This window comes from Orbicella franksi, chromosome 10 (assembly GCF_964199315.1).
Source record: "Orbicella franksi chromosome 10, jaOrbFran1.1, whole genome shotgun sequence".
In the NCBI taxonomy this organism is placed as follows: domain Eukaryota; kingdom Metazoa; phylum Cnidaria; class Anthozoa; order Scleractinia; family Merulinidae; genus Orbicella; species Orbicella franksi.
This window is the reverse complement of record NC_138154.1, coordinates 18,469,058-18,485,780: the sequence shown is the minus strand read 5'-3', so window position 1 is coordinate 18,485,780 and position 16,723 is coordinate 18,469,058. Positions and strand designations below refer to the sequence as shown.

The 16,723-nt window shown below is 40.1% G+C and overlaps 2 protein-coding genes across 2 annotated transcripts; one reads left to right on the top strand and one right to left on the bottom strand.

Annotated features, from left to right (window-relative positions):
- The first annotated feature begins 2,889 nt into the window (after positions 1 to 2,889).
- Positions 2,890 to 8,858, top strand: LOC145499480 (C-reactive protein-like). The gene is made up of 3 exons (XM_081478995.1): positions 2,890 to 3,290; positions 4,797 to 5,019; positions 5,775 to 8,858. The coding sequence occupies exons 1-3, from the start codon at positions 2,894 to 2,896 to the stop codon at positions 6,160 to 6,162; spliced, it is 1,008 nt and encodes a 335-aa protein (XP_081335121.1). The 5' UTR covers positions 2,890 to 2,893; the 3' UTR covers positions 6,163 to 8,858.
- Positions 8,859 to 10,557: 1,699 nt separating this feature from the next.
- On the bottom strand, positions 10,558 to 12,328 carry LOC145500627 (uncharacterized). The gene is made up of 2 exons (XM_081480145.1): positions 11,269 to 12,328; positions 10,558 to 11,011 (listed from the first exon to the last, which is right to left on the bottom strand). Exons 1-2 carry the CDS (start codon positions 11,961 to 11,963, stop codon positions 10,558 to 10,560), a joined length of 1,149 nt encoding a protein of 382 aa, XP_081336271.1. The 5' UTR covers positions 11,964 to 12,328.
- Positions 12,329 to 16,723: the final 4,395 nt, after the last annotated feature.

The following is a 16,723-nucleotide window of genomic DNA, read 5'->3' as shown; positions in this document are numbered from 1 at the left end:
AAAGTAATCTGCAAATTTGCTTCTCAGACTAAGCAGGTTAATAATATATGTTTAATCGATGATTAATCAGTGTTAAAGCCCTCTGAGCACTCTCCTAATCCTGGCGCTGTCAATTGCATGAGAAATACCTTTTTACTACGATTGCTACTAATCTCGCAATCTGATTGGCTTATTTACCGTGGTCTGTACTCTTATCAACAACGATATGCGTCATCACAGTGTTCAAAATTTGTTGTGGACTCACTCGGCTACGTAGTAGCAGTAGCAGTAGCAGTAGCAGTAGCAGTAGCAGTAGCAGTAGCAGTAGCAGTAGCAGTAGCAGTAGCAGTAGCAGTAGCAGTAGCAGTAGCAGTAGCAGTAGCAGTAGCAGTAGCAGCAGTAGCAGTAGTAGCAGTAGCAGTAGCAGCAGTAGTAGCAGTAGCAGTAGCAGTAGTAGTAGCAGTAGCAGTAGCAGTAGCAGCAGTAGCAGTAGTAGTAGCAGTAGCAGTAGCAGTAGCAGCAGTAGCAGCAGTAGCAGTAGTAGTAGTAGTAAACTTTATTCAAGTGTCAGTCGTTCTAACGTTTTACACACTAATTGGTGACACTAATTAAAGAAAAATTAAGGAAAAACATTAGAATTTTGTGAAAGTTGTAACCCTTATTCTAAATAAAACTCTAGTTAAAAACATGTTTAAAAACATACACTTATTCTAAATAGAACTCTAGTTACAAACGTACTTAAAACATACACTGATTACATAATTATGATCACTTTCTAAATTAACTATTGCATAAATAACAGTTCTTGCAGCCCCCGTCTTCAATTAAGTGCGTTAAGTCTCTTTTCCTTATCCGACGTTTAAAAGTACTCACACTATCCATACCACGTTCCTCCTTTGTCAACTTTGACCACAAAAAAGACCCAAGATATTTCAGAGAATGTTTCCCGTACTTAATAGTACGTGAGTCGTCTCGTGAGTCCACAACATTTTGACCACTGTCATGACGCATACTCGTTGTCGATAAGAGTACAGACAACGCTAAACCACATTCGATTTGTTAAGTGAGAAATATTTAACAGATAGATTCCATGTTGCCGTGCGTCATGTCCAGTATTAATTAGTATGAATCTAATAGCGTTTAATCACAAACGCCGTTCTATGATTTGCTACGCTAATCACTAGCTATTTTGTTGTAGATACTGAGTAGCCCAACAGTGTGCGCTTGTTAAACTGACGGCCGCTTCTTTGCATTTTCGAAGTGTCTGGTTTTGAAGTGGATTTAGATAAAGTTTTGAACGACTAGTAGATTTATACTTAAACGATTTGATTTTTTGCTCTCGATTTCTATGCGTGATAGAACTCTCGAGCTCATAATCTAATTGTTTTTTTCGTAACCCAAACCCCAATGTACATTACTTATTAACGCCAGGTGTTACTTACTTTCATTAGGAAAACGAATAAAATAAAGTAATTAATTAATTCTGACAACACACATCAGCTACAATTAAATAAAACAGGATAAAAAACAAGAATGAAAAAAATGAGAAAGAAAAAATAAAAGAAAAGGAAAACTTAAATATACGAAACAATCAAGAAAGTAAACAAAGAACTAATAGCGGGGGCAAGTGGGAGGAGGAATGATTTCTAATCTTGATTTAATACAATTAAAAGTAACTTAGTCTGTTAAGTTGGTGAGGAGAATAGTCATGTTACCAGTAGTTTATAGCTGTTAATTTACAAATTTTCAACTTTGTGTTTATAATTGATTCGGTTGGTACAACTGAACTGTTGTTTAGTTTACTTACATACACATAGAATTTCATGAACAGGAGGGTGTAATTGAATTTTCTCACTAGCGAAAAGCATTTCTTTTGTATCTGGTTGAAAGTTCGAACCGTTCTGAGTGTTAACCAATTAATGACTTTGCTTGTGAAGGTTTTTGTAAATTCGCAATCGATAAAGGTGTGATTTATGGAGTCTGGCTCACCACAGTAAATGCAGTCACTGTCTGTATTTATCCCATATCTGAAGAGTTCTTTCTTTGTAATGACAATCTTATGAATAAATTTGAATTGAAATTCTTTCTACTTATTTTCTTTGCATGTTTTTGGAGCCATTTTAAAAACATCTGTCCAATTCTCTGTGCATGATTCTATCAAAATATCTCGTTTCCATCTTTCCGGGCCAGTATGAGGTGATTGGTGTTTCTTAACGAGAAGTAGCCGATAACAGTCTCTCGCCCAATTGATTTGACTAGTTTCGTTCAGTAAAAAAGATTTCCAGTTTTCTCTGTAATTAAAGATCCAATTTTGCCCTGGGACTCGCGCTCTGTTCTTCAAGCGCACAGGAAGTGCACTCATTATCTAATTGTTATATCACAGATGCATTGAAATGTGGTAGGAACAAAAACGTTACACCTGGCGTTACACACGAGCCCTTAGGAAAATGTGTCTCTGATGTTCTTACCACATTTTGACATCATCGATCTGTGATCTCTAACTGAAAAGACGTACGGCAACATGGAATCTACTGTGTATTATAGTAAATAAACCAAAACCCAGAAATTGTGAATGACTTCTTAGATTCCCTCCGAAGGGCGTCCCACGATAAAAACGACGAGGGTGCTCGTCCTCGTCCTGTCCTCCAATAGATCGTAAGTACTAACCAGTTAAAATGCGAGAATGATTTGAATTATTGTATAAAATTAATTTTGCCACGATAATGGCATTCTCTGCTCAGGTCTTTATTAGTCAAAACTTCGCAGGGGCCTCTTGGTGATGGAACGTGATGGAACGTGATGGAACGTGATGGAACGTGATGGAACGTGATGGTATTATCGTTTTTTATTTTTTTTATTGTGACACGATCAGCCCATACCATGCCAGTCACTTAACCGAGCCGTAATCCTAATCATGGTATCTATTTTCCTGTTGTCTATAAAGTACAGTAATTTGATTGGCTCGTTACCGCAGACCCCCCGCAATATATATTGTTGTAGGCAAGAAAGTATACCCTCATTTTTCACCTCAAGTCACAGTGTCGACATCAGTTTTTTCCCCGAGTTCAAGATGGTCGCAGGAAGCTTCTTCAAGATTGTTACTCTGATAGTCCTCTTTCGAGCTGCACGCCCTACAAGTGCTGCAAGCACATCCCCGTCTGCGTGTCCCTGTCGTCCAGTCATTAATGTTTCTGTGGATGGCGTCGGTCAGTGCGACTTGTGCGATGGAAACAGCCAGTTGTTACAGGAAGTGAACGATTTGAAGAAAGAACTCGCCTCGATAAAGAATCAAATCAGTCAGATTCAGCCAGGTTAGTATGAGTCCATGTATCGATTGCATCGCCACGAACAGCCAGTTTGTTAATGAGTTTTTTAATGCTTTCACACAGGAACTGCAAACCCTAGAGCTATTACATCATTGTCCATCATGCCTCGTTATTATTGAATGTCTTTTTTATTCTGAGAAGACGTAAGAAGTTTAACATGCCTGCACGAACAAGTTCGACCTCAATTCAGACCCTACGTGTAATATACCTGGCAGTTGTCACAGAGCAGTTTTTTTTTTTGTCCCAATGTCAACTTTCAAGGGCTTATAGGGTCAATGATGCTTATTGTAAATGTGTGGCAGGGAGATAAGTTAAGATTGTTTTTGAAAATGACTTCACAAAAGTGTCAAGAAGAACTCGTGGATCGAATGATGATATGAGGCTCCATCTACTAAATGTTGACACGTCACTGAAGTTTTCAGCTTTCTTAGCCTGTTCCACGCTTTCGGTTAAAAGGAAAGACGCGAAAAAGCGCAGGGCGGGTGAACAAAGAGGAAAGAAAGGGATAGCCTCGAACAGGAGACAGGTCTTTGCAGGTCTTTGTGAGCTACTTCTGTTCGTAGTTGCCTCAAGTTCCCTTGGTTGCTATTCATTACTTTTATATTTTAATCTTCTTTCTTCGCATCTAGCATTGAATTAGATGCTTTTTAACATGCTAAGTTCAAAGCCGACGTCACGACTGCATTAGGGAGCTTAAGAAGCTACGACGGCGACGCTGAGGACAACGACGATTAAAAAATGATTTTATATCTTACCAACGAATCTGGCGATACCCTAGAGTGATTAACTTTGTTTACCATTGTCAAAACTATCACGAAACTGAATCTAGGACACATCGATAAATTCGAAACAGAAATTTAAAAATAGCCTTCGTGGTTCACGTTCTCCAGACAACGCGAAATTTGGTCATTTCACGTTGTTGTTTCGCAGAGGACGGCAAAGAAATGTACCAAGAATTACAACGCACGTGCACAGCCATTGTTCTGCTCATTAAACCTTTCGTTTAGCGACGTTTCCGTTGCCGTTGCCGTCGTGGTTTTCTTAAGCTCCCTAATTGTCTAACTGTAGGTGATATGCTCCCCGGCCTTTGAAAGTTGCAACGTTTCTTTAACGAAATGCAATTCTCGAATTCACAGGCAAGACGGGAAACTCGCCCAAGTCGGGTTTCCGTCAGTGACTAGTTTCCCATTCTACTGTGAAAACGGAACGGAGGGAAACTCGCCCAAATTTTGTCCGTCTACATGTCCATCAGAGTCGACGGACGAGTTTTAGCTCCTGCCAGACCCGTAGAAATCTGTCACGAATTCACGCTTAAACGGTTTGTTTTCTAGGATAACAAAATGGCGCCTAAATGACCTCTTATACGGTCTTATACGTCCTTATATAAATTTATGACGGTACGATTCAGTTGTCACCCTGCAGTATGAATACGGCTAATCCACAGCGCTAATTAGGGTTAACTTCGGTTTCCTTTGTTATGTTCCATTACAGGCTTACCATTCGACCTTTATTTTACTAAAAGCGGGACAAGTGACTATGTCATCCACCATGGCTTGCAAGTCACGAACGCGTTTACCGTGTGCTTACGAGTGCGTACAACGGACAAGACGGGAGATCACCGGACGGTCGTGAGTTACAGCACGAACTCGAACTTCAATGAAGTTCTAATAAACAGGATGTCTCAAATTCAACTAGTGATCATTGATGACTCAAGGTAACACTTTGGAAAAAGAGCAGAATCGTGGGATAAGCGGAGACTATTTAAAGAGTATACTTTGCGTTTCTGTCTTAATAGTGCTAACTGAACACTAATAGAGTTTTTGTACATTAAAAAATACGACGTATTCAGTAATTACAAATACTATAGTATATTGACGAGTTTCGATCGAGGCTTGCTTGAGGTTGCTTTCACACTATGGACACGTGTAGATGACTTGGTTTAGCAAGTGTCAATTTATTTAATTACGCCTGGTTCACATTTGCCGCATGACGAAATAACCATAGCGACATACTAAGAACGTTGTTTCGTTATGTTTGCAGCGTGAACATGCGGACATAATGACGTTTAGCAACAAAACAGAATGAAGATAACGACATAAGGAAAAAAAATGATCTTTTCCTTATGTCGTTATAATGTATGTGTATTTCTGTTAAAACAAGTGTGAACAATATTGACATAACATAACCGTGAAGAACCAGTAGCAATTCCAACAATTGTCTCTTCCTCCATTTTTCAGTTGTCTTCCTTTTATCTAGTCCCATGTCTTTATGTCGATATTTACATTGCCGTTATAAGCGATTATGTCGTTTCGTCATTATGCCGTTATGTCGTTAGTGTGAACCAGACCTTACTGGAGAACACTTACCTTCGGTAACGCACGTATGCTTTATACATGTAATTTTATTACCCAATCAAAAAATCGGTATTTCTAAAAACGGTAACCTTCATCCTTTCTCTTTACTCCTTAGGATCAGTGGAATATCAGCAAATGATGGCTTCTGGCATCACATATGTGTTTCATGGGAAAACAAAGTTGGCTCCTGGAAGATTTACAAAGATGGCGTCTCCCAAGCCAGTGGGTCTGGATTTAAAACCGGTCACGTGATCAACACAAATGGAATCCTCGTCATCGGGCAGGACCAAGATTCGTTTGGAGGAGGATTTGTCGCTAGCCAAAGCTACATTGGAGAACTCACTGATCTGAACGTGTGGAACAGGGTCCTTACTGCAAATGAAATACTCAAGCTGTCCAGGTCATGTCACGGGGGAAGGGGTAATGTCAAGAAATGGTCTGATTTTAAAGTTGGACTTAGAGGTGATGTGAGAGTTATTTCTCCATCTGCTTGCGAAATATGAAATGCTTCATACTTAAACGTCATTTCTAACTACTTCTTAGGACGTCAAATCAAATCAGAGTAGATGTTAGGTTTCGCTTTGCCATGAGGTACAGTAATCTCGATTTGGCACTAATGGGATTTTAGAGTACACAGTATTAGGTTTTTATGCATGCACTTGTCGTCAGTTATAGGATAAGTGAAATGCCTACATTTGCAGTGATTGTAGTCTGCTGGCAGCTGGTTTTTTCTCTAAGGGTCACCAGGACGAGTGTTTAGTCATCGCGAACGCAAAAGGGCGGTATGGTGGTGGCCGAGCAGGGAAGAAGGCGGGACAAGGGCGGTATGGCCGAGTAGCCATGTCTCGTCCCATTCCTCTTTAGGCTGTTCTTATGTACAGTTGATGTGATGTCTTCCAAGATTTTATCAACTTAATAAATGTAGATGTAGATAGTGATAGCGCCATCATTTACATTTGTTGGCATTTAAAGTAGACAGTGTTATGCAGGGATGGGAGGGCTTACAGCGAGCACCAGAGGCGCTAACTTTCCTTATGGGTTTATAATTATTATTCTACGTATTTTTAGCTTGAAATTGTGGTAAAGCTCCCCCAGCCCCCCCCCCCGGTTTCGCCGTCCCTGTTATGTAAAGGATGTATGATACAGCGGGTTGAGCACGGGATTTTTTTTTTTACCGGAAGCGACTATTCATTTAATATGACGGGGAGAAGGTGGTGGAAATGGGGTTGTAATGGGCTTGGGGGTCATCCGTTTACATGTTTTAAGAGCTGACTTTGCGTGTATGACTCTGAAATAAATGTAAAAGTGTGTTTTGACAGTTCTCTTTATTCCGTCTCTTCTCAAACTCCGGCAGTCTCTATCACGTTAGTCTGTCCACCGACCATCGATTTTGTCTGAGTTCGTCCAGATCGCAAGCAAAAGTAGCAACTGCAGGGGATTTGAAAGGCCCGCACGCAAGGGGACGGCATATGTGGTAAGCACCTTTTAGGGGTTTGCCAAATGTATTTAGCGTCACCTTTCGGAATTTGAAGTAGCGATTTAAAAAAAAATTCCAGGATGGGATTGCCCTAAATCTCTTTCGCACATCAATGTAACATTGCTGGCTGACAAATTCCTCCTACCGGCTTCAGTGTGATGGGCGGCCGCTGAAATAAGCTAACCACAAAGTTTTGCATGCCAGTTCATTCTAACTGGAAATAACCATTAGAATATCAAACTTCCTGACCAACTAGGTCTCAGTCCGTCTAGTCTATATTTTCGGTTAAGAATTATTTTTATTATATGTCTTAGTTACTACGCGCGCTGTGATTGGTCAATTTAACGAGCCGTATTCCACTGTGCGGCCCGCTAAAATTTAAAGCTGTTTTGATGCCAAAATGTTTCGTGATTTATCGCCAAGTGTTCTTAACTTTTATTGCTGGTAAAAGTTTAAAACTCCCCTTTTACTTTAAATTGTGTACTAAAACGATTTCAAATTGTCTCGTTTTGCCTTTGACGTGAGTCAGAAATTTAAAGCCCTTCCGTGTGAATAGAATAGCGTCCCCGAACCTGCCAGACACACAGTATTGATACAATAAATATCTTACCAACCTCGTCTTCTCCGTCCTTACTATAAGTTACGGATGCTCGTGTTTTCGCCTTCCACTTATGGCCAGCGCGCTACGCGCTTGGGCCGTAAACCGAAAGGGAAAAAAACTCGTTCCGTAACTTACAGTATGGACCGAGAAGACGAGGTTAGTAAAAGGTATTTATTGATATTCTCAGAAAGCAGAAACCAAAAGACGAATAACGCTATCCGGTGGATAAATGTGGACAAAACATTCTGCGCCATTTTCTTGAGAGCAATTTATCCGGTACACAGCCACTTCTAGGTGTTCAATTAGTTAAGGCGCAGCGCAAATAAATGCGCACAAAACCTGGGAGAAATGCGGCGCGGGAAGGTTTTGTTAGCGTTTGTTAGCGTTTGTTAGCGCTGTGACCTATTTAACTACACGCCTGAATGGAAAAGGCTTTCTTTTAAATAGCGTTAAGGGACGGACCATTAGAAAAGTGATAAGGGGGAGTGGGGAAGGGGGAAGGGAGAATTTTTCAACTTGCAGGAATTATTTCTCACGTCCACTGCCTCTGCAGGATTTTTTTTGGGAAGTCAAGTCCCATACACTTATCTTTTTTTTGGTGGGGGAGGGAATATTCTACTGCCGCAATCTTAATCTTGACGCTCGCCACAATCTGATGGCTTGGAACAAACTTCAAACAAATATTCTTTTTCTATCTTTCACACAATCGTTTTGTTTTACTGTGAAAATTATATTCCGGGGGAAAGATAACCAAACATCTGACACATTTAAGAGAGTCGTACAGGGGGGTCTTTTGCACGGTTCACGAACGGAAAAAAATAGCATTTTTGGTACGTTTTCCACGATTTTCAGCTGATTAATTTAATGTACCGATTGGAGTTGAATTATAATGCGTCATTTACTTTGTCAAAAACCTAAACTGGATTGAAATTGCTCATACTAAACGCATCAGATGTGTTATTAAAAACCTCACTGATAGTCTTTGATTATGACGTTTGTCAGACGTTGATCTTAACGGCCATCTTAGGGAAAGTGTTACGGTTCGTCATGGGTGTGCACATCTGTGCCCACAATCGTCATTTATACATATCAGTTGCGAAAAACACAGTATGTGCTTGCTTAATTGCCAACAAATCAAGCAGGATGGCTGTTTATAGAACATGTTTTTTTTTATGAGGGTTTTTCTGCAAGCAATTTTGGCTACAGTGTCCATGATGAGGTTGCTGGGCACAAAATGTATTAGCCTTGAAAGGGAAAAATGTTCGTTTTCATAATTGTAGAGAAAACCAGGTCAGTGGGGATTGCACCAGGGCAAAGAAATTAAAACTGCAGTATAAAGTGGCTGCCAAGTTGCCATTCAGGCGAGTACAGTTTGTAAGCCTGACAGTGCAATTCATTCTGCAGAAATTTTTTTTTCTTCATTTTTTCTTAACACGATTTTTTTTCAGTCGCCCTCCCTTGCATGAATATTCTTCCCATCCCCCATCACTTTTCTAATGGTCCGTCCCTAACGTTATCGGCCACTTGATCAACCGACGGCGAGGTAATTTAATTTTGTTTTATTATTTGTTCAGAACAGACTCCTTCAACTGCATCCATTGTATTCCTCATATACATGGAGCGTGTCCAAAAATATCGCCTTTGAGGTCTCTAACAAGGCACTATAACGTCACATGTCGTTGAACTCACGCCATTATTTACAAACAGCTGTCAGCTTGGCCAGATTTATGATGTTTAAAAGCTATAAAGAGAAAACCAGTTTTCTACGCAGCTATAGAAAACCTCAACACTGACTCTGAAATAATCAAAACGGATCAAGAAAGCTAAAAATATCTTAAAAGTAAAAGTGACTTCAAGAAAGATGACAATTTTTTTTTCTAAGGAAATTCAAAATTACAAAAACATACCAGTCAAATTCGGGTACCAAAGAAATGTCAAGCTTGTTAATTGTTAACATGTCATCGAAATTGTTCCCAGGTAGACTTTACAAAAAGTCACCAAATTTGAAGTTTATCGCCTTAATGGATGTAGTGCTAAAAGAGCTTAAAATTGCGAAGGGAAAGTAATTCACATCAACATGAAAGACGCCCAAACAGCCCATACAGCCTCAGTCATAAAACAAAATTCTGACTGAGGCAAGGTCTATGGTTTAATTCACTTCCTAGGTATTTAGGGTGTTTATTTATTTGCCAGTAGTGTTTTACTTTCCCCCTGCCAAATAACAACAACAACAACCAAAAAAAAGTGGGCTAAGTGCCTCGGTTTGCCTCATACTGCTACGGTCCTGACAATATAACAATATAACGGTAAAACAATTACAACATAACAATGGCAATATAAAACATGACGCAACGATCCAGACGATCAATCGCGTGTAGGAAGCAGTTTCTACTGATGCATGCTGGTGTGGAATACAAATATCGAGTTGGCAATATGTGAAATGTATCTAGGGATTGCATAAGTAGAAATAGACAACAATATTACAGCCTTAATTTACAGAAAAGTAAACACAGATCAAACCCGAAATGTACACTAAAATCCCTTTATTATTTAGAAGGCTTCAACTAAAGGTTCTCTACAAATCGTTAGCATCTTAGTAAATTTTCATTTTTAAAATGTTGTTACGGTCAATCGGTTTACTTGGATTTGATCGGAAATAAATAGAACAGCGGAGGAAAAGTTCAATGAATAAATACAGCAGAACCATTTATAAAACTAAAAAACTAAATATATTGTTAACTCCAGTAAATACCGTGCATGCTCCACTTATTCTACTTGATAATATCAGCACTTTGTTATTATAAAGTACTGTACGTGTTATTATAAACTACTTTTGCTATGAACAAGTACAGTTTGAGAAAGGGTCTTCGTTCCCCACCAACTAGTCACTGTTCTATGGTCGTGTAGATCATTGACTTTTGACCTTCTACAGAGTTTATCGTCTTTGACTTGGAACAATGGATGTGTGTTTTTCTCTTCCTGGTCAACAAATGGAATCAGATCGGTCACCACAGTTGTTTCAAGAGTTTTTGTGGGGTTCCTGTAAGCTTTGTACACCTGATCAACTGATAGCCGCACAGCCTCGATTACAAGCTTTAAATTGTCCTTGCTCTTTTCATGTAGAAGCATTCCATCTCCATATGATGTCCACTTATCTGCTCTTACGTTTGTTACGCGCAGGCCAAATTCCCCATCTTCATCGTGCATGCACTTACAAAGTAAGTGGCCAACACTGGCTGGAGTGGTTTCCTTTCTCAACTGAACTCTTGGCGTCCTGTAATAACAAGACATGAAAGAGCTTTGTTACTAAATGTAGAGTCCATATATTCGTGGAAAAATGTTGTTGTGGAAAAAAGGTTTAATACGGGAAATACAGAGGAAATGATAATTGGAGGAACGTTTGTGTTTTGATATTAAAAATAAGTGGACGCCGATGTATGGATTAATTATTTTCTATTCGACAAACTTCTAAATCAAGAGATATTTTAATTACACTTAGAAGTATAAGAAAATATGTAACATGTCATTTACCTGATGTGTCCACTGGAGAAGCTGTCAGTAAGAAAATGACAAGCAAACCCGTCCAACGATAATGCTTCATGAAGGAATCTCTTACTCTCATCCCCTGCATATTCACTCGCTTCTCTCGCTTTGTTCAGAGCTAACAGATGACCCGCAAGATATGCGTCTTTAGCGTGAGGAAGGAAATGGTCGTAATTATTCTGAGCTAATTCCAACATCCGTCCATGTTTAATCGGCAGGCCACCTAGCCACATCCCACCGGTGATTTGGTCCCATTCTTTGTTGCCGATGCTTGCACCTGTTTGGCTTTCTTTGTCTAATGCCGTGATCAGCTTGTTCAACTCTTTCTGTAATTTGTCCTTTGGTGCACGAGCCAGAGAGTTGTATGCAGCAAGGAAGCGCTGCTGACGATCAGAATCAGCTTGGTTTATTCCTTTAGAAGGATCGATAATTGGATGCTCTGGTATACCATAAAAATCTCCTGCAAGTGCTATGATTTGCCCGAATGACATCTCCACACCATTTGGAAGCTCGAGATGTCTTAGCTCGGCTTGTCTCAACTCGATTTGTTCTCCAATGAATTTGTGTTCGAATGAACAAAAATCAACACAGTCCTCTCCAGTCATGGGCTTGGCATCTTCCACAGGCGTGCACATATTGAGTTCAACTTCTTCAGCTGAACCGACGCAGGTCACCGGCTTCATGTTTCGTAACTGGTAACAAAAATTAATTCAATGTAACCAACGTTGAATTTGAGTGACAATTCATGCTGGGATTCACATATTTGGTGGTATCTACAGCTTGTCGCTTACGGAAAAAAAAGGAAAAAAAAGTTGCGATGGAAATTCCTGGGATATAAAGGTGTTATTTTCTTATTCTAATTAATTTCGTGGCTAGCGCTAACCGCCCCCAAACAATGCCTTGTAATTCTTTTCATTCTATCAGCGTATTCGTTAGGAACAAAAACATTCAAATTAACATATTATGTTTCGGGATGCAATTTTCAAGTATAATTCTTTCATGAATTGGAAGCGCAGAGGCAGATGAAAATTAAAATGCTTATTGAATTTTCCAGCTGTTAATTGCAAGAGTTTTCAAGAAAATTATTTCCAAATTTTGGAGGATTTCACAGCACATTCTGCAGTTTTGTGTGACGTTCGTATGATAGAGAAATTAATTTGAAATGCTCCAGGGAAGGTACATGAAACGGCTCGTTCCCTACAAAGGCTTAAAGGCTCGACAATAAACTGTACAACGTATGATTTGTATTGGTGTAAAAGCTTCCAGTGGACTTTCCAGTGGACTTTCCAGTGAACATCAGAGCGGTACCCGCGCGTTATAGCGTGACGCGGACCTTTCGGCAACTCGGTAAAATATAAGCTCTTTTCACCAGGATAAGTGCTCGTGATTATTGTTACTCTATTAGCTACTTTAGATAGTACCTCGTAGTTAAATGTTAATGAGAAATACAACGTTGACTCTTACCCTTGTGGCTGTATCTTTCAACGATATTAGGGCGAGACAGCAACAGCAATTCTTGCGCTCTCCTAATGGCTTGAGCAAATGAACTCTATGTATGCTTTGTTCTGGACATCCTCCTTATATGCGCTTCCGGAGGCAGTTCTTCCTGCTACTAGACGCCATTCGCTCTTCCGGGGGATGTCAGCGTCAACGTTATAATTATTTTTCGTGGGCTGCTCTTACGCATTGTGAAAACATCGTAACTTCATTCATACGGTGGACTCATTTGACGCAAACATGGCAGGTGTCTTTACACAGACTAGCGTATAAATGTATTTTAATGAAAGTAGGAGGTCATCCAAAAAACGTATATTTCTTGTCAACGCTAATAGAAACCTCGCACTAAGTTTAGCCTAAGTCGAATTTTCGGCTTCTTACGAGACGAATTTCTTCAGCATAGCAGGCACTTTAGAGGCTGAAACTTCGGTGAGTGGAAAAGCCGAATGTTTACTTGCTATAGGTGACGACAAAAAAGCAACCTTTTTGCAGTGAGGTTCTCCTTTAACAAACAAAATCTGTACGGAACGTTTGCCATAAACTGTGATAGCAATCACATCCGGCCGGAGTATTCACGTTCCCATTTCGTAAACCGGCTGAAGTCATTCAAACGGCCCCCGCGCAAACAAGAGGAAGAGGGAGCCAAGGATACGGTCCAAACTAAGCCATGTTGACCAACACATTTGATTGTAACTAAAATCGAACCATATGGCACGACAGAAAAAACCTTACAAAAACGAAAGATGTAATTTTCTCCTACCTTCTCGATTTTATTGTTTTGACTTTCGCTACAAGAACTCGCGTTATGTGCGGGTATCGCATTACCATATTGCAGGCTTCTCCTGTCACCTGTCACGTACAGACATATATTACCATATCTGCAGCTTCCCGTATTACTGGTTGGTCTTCTCGCGGACTAAGTATGACTTCCTGTATTGGGTAATGTTAAGCAAGCAAAGATTATGCTTGATTTGTACTGCAAAGGTGATTGTAAAATAACTCATGTGCAATTTACCCGAGGTTCGTGCATTATTCATTGCCATATAGATCGTCTCTTTGTCATTGCCGCACACTATGTTTACTTTGACTTTGATGGCCAGCACATATTCAAATATTTTTTTTTAACAATGTTTTAAAAGTAAGTAAAAATCAAGGGAGGCGATTAGGCCGCCATAGAAGCAATCATAATAGAGGGTATTATTATTCTTTTGCAATTTATGACCGTTTGTTTATCGCCTGTTGTGGACGAGTCGGGTGTTACCACATTGGTTTGTTTATTTCTAGCGTTTACAATTAGCACTCCAGTACTGAGTATTTCTGATTTCTAGTTGATAAAGGGGAAGGTTTTGAAACCCGGCAAACTTTAAAGCAGGAAACAAAGATTATATATTTATTCCGTTGTTTATTATTTTCACGGAGAAATTAGCTATACAGCTACTCTTGTAAATCCGAGGTGAAATAAAGGTGATGTATGTATGTACGATAAGCCTGATTTTGCTAAAGGGTCCAGGACCATGCACAATCTTTCGTTTTTCGCTCATACGTTATGCCTTAATTACCATGTCCAAGTAAACAACTGTTGTGTTTCGCGCTCGGACAAGGCCAAAAACTTAAACAAATTAAATACTGTAGAGAACTTTTTGTCGGACTTTACAACCATTCCCTTGTTTAGATTATGAATAGGGATATTTTTGTGTCAGCAAGTTATTCTTAGCTGCAAAGGTAAGTTTCGCACATGAAGAAATGGAGTATGGATTTTTGAATAGATACGTACAGAAGACGCAGGCAATAAGAATCCTTTAATTTACAGCTTTACATAAGCAAAGAACGGGAGAGGGATCCTTGTAAGAATGGCCTTCTCTAAACGACTTTAACTGATGCTGCTGTTGTAATCGATTTTGACGCATACGGGCCCTGTCAGACAGAGACAGTTTACGTCATTCTATAGTAGACGGACCTACGTATCGAAGAACATACAAAATAATACAAAACAAGCAGCGCTTGGCTTTATTTAAGTTACCTGGTAACTTTAAGATGGTAGATTGGAATTAAATCAGTTATGTCACTTTAAAGATGCGTCGCCCCAATTTTGGAGAAACACCGATCATTTCTATTTTGAATTAACAGCTGACAGCTACACTCTCTGAACTTGACCGGAAAAACTGCTTGACGCATGTAATGGATGACTGAACCATTCAAAAACATACGTCAGTGATTGATTGACATCGTTAGTAAACCTGTGTTGAATGTTCTACTCGTGAAGATCTAAAACGATCTCAACACGGACTCTTCTATTCTAGATGTGACCTTGAAGATGTGACCTACTTTTTTGCTCGAAAGCTTGGTACGGTTGTACTACAGTTGTTGCTCAAAAGGTTGCGTGACGCACGCCAAACGCGAAGTCGATACAAAGTGTCACTGACCCAAGCTGTTCCTAAACATTCAAATTAAACCTCTCAAAGTCTCTTTAACATATCTGGCTGGAAGCACATTTGACCGATTTAAACTCGCATGCCGTGGGTGTCGTTAAAATGGCCCTTTTTTACGTCTTTGGTCAGGGCCGTTTACCTACAGAAATGTTTAAATAATATGTTTTTAAGCATTATTCCATTCTTTTGAACCTTTTATTCAAAACCCGGTACCCTTCTCTTCTCTTAATTATTACACGCTCTCTCTCTTCTCTCTATCTCTCAAGTCAACCATCTGTCATCAAGTGGCTGATGGTAAACAACATATATTGCGTCAATAAGTTGTAGATTCCTGCATTACACACGGGCCTCCTACCCAATAGTAGGACATCCACTGGGAAGTGCTGCATTATTTGGCTAGGACTTCCTGCATTATCAAGTTGCGGCATTCCTAATTCCGCTAACCGAAAGCAAGCAACCGACGAATTATCGACTACCCTAGCAGTACTAATAATTATATATACTAGGCAATAAGATTATGAGCTCGAGATTTCCATCGCGTGGCAGTTGACCCGGGCTGCACCCTGGTCAACTATCACGCATAAAATCGAGAGCGAATAATTTAATTGTTTTAGTATAAATCTACTAATCGTTCAAAACTTTATCTAAATCCTCTTCACAGACACTTCGAAAACGCCAAGAAGCGGCCGTCATGTTGTTAACAGAGGGCCCCCAATAGGTTTGGCGGGATGCGGGATTTGGCTTTTTTTCGCCGTGATATTCGAGATTTGAGCTGAAAACAGGGGCGGGAAGCGGGAATTACAATTACGAGCGGGAGTGGGATTTCGTGTTTTTATGGGGTTGGGATGCGGGATTCGCAGGGGGAATAGAGCGGGATACGGGATTTAAATTATTACATGACCTCGTAAATTAACCAGCGCAAAAACCGCAAGCTGGTAGAAACGAACCTTTTGTGCATATAGCTATGTCAGGTTTCTAATGAATAGCAACGGCTCTCTACCCTATCAGGTTCTGTCAAACGTATCCATTATCGCTTGATTACGTTAGCATCATGAGACTGTATGAGGTCTTTGAGTCCTATTTCAATCATTTGTGTTGGCCTCTGATATTAATGACATCTGTCCATTGGCTCCCCGCGGCTTTGGCGCTCGTTATCGTGGCTTCGCCGCTTTCTTAGCGCGCTCAAATTGCTTAAAAGCCGCCAAGCTACGCAGGCTATCCATTTCCGACATTTTCGCCGCTTGCGCCTGTAATCTTGACCACCCCTCTGCCACCGATCCTTTCTAGTTTTTCTTAGTCTTTCGACCTTTTCCAGAGCGCTTGACCGGGCGCTTGGCTTGTTTTGTTTTCGGTGACAACAATGTACCGGACGAATTATGCGACATTATAAATTGCTTCGCCATATTCACACCTTATTCACCATTAATTCTATGGGATGTAAATGAACCCACATACTGATCGAAAAGAGTAGGGGATGTAGTTCCCGGTGTGGTGGTCTATCTCTCATCTGATGGTTA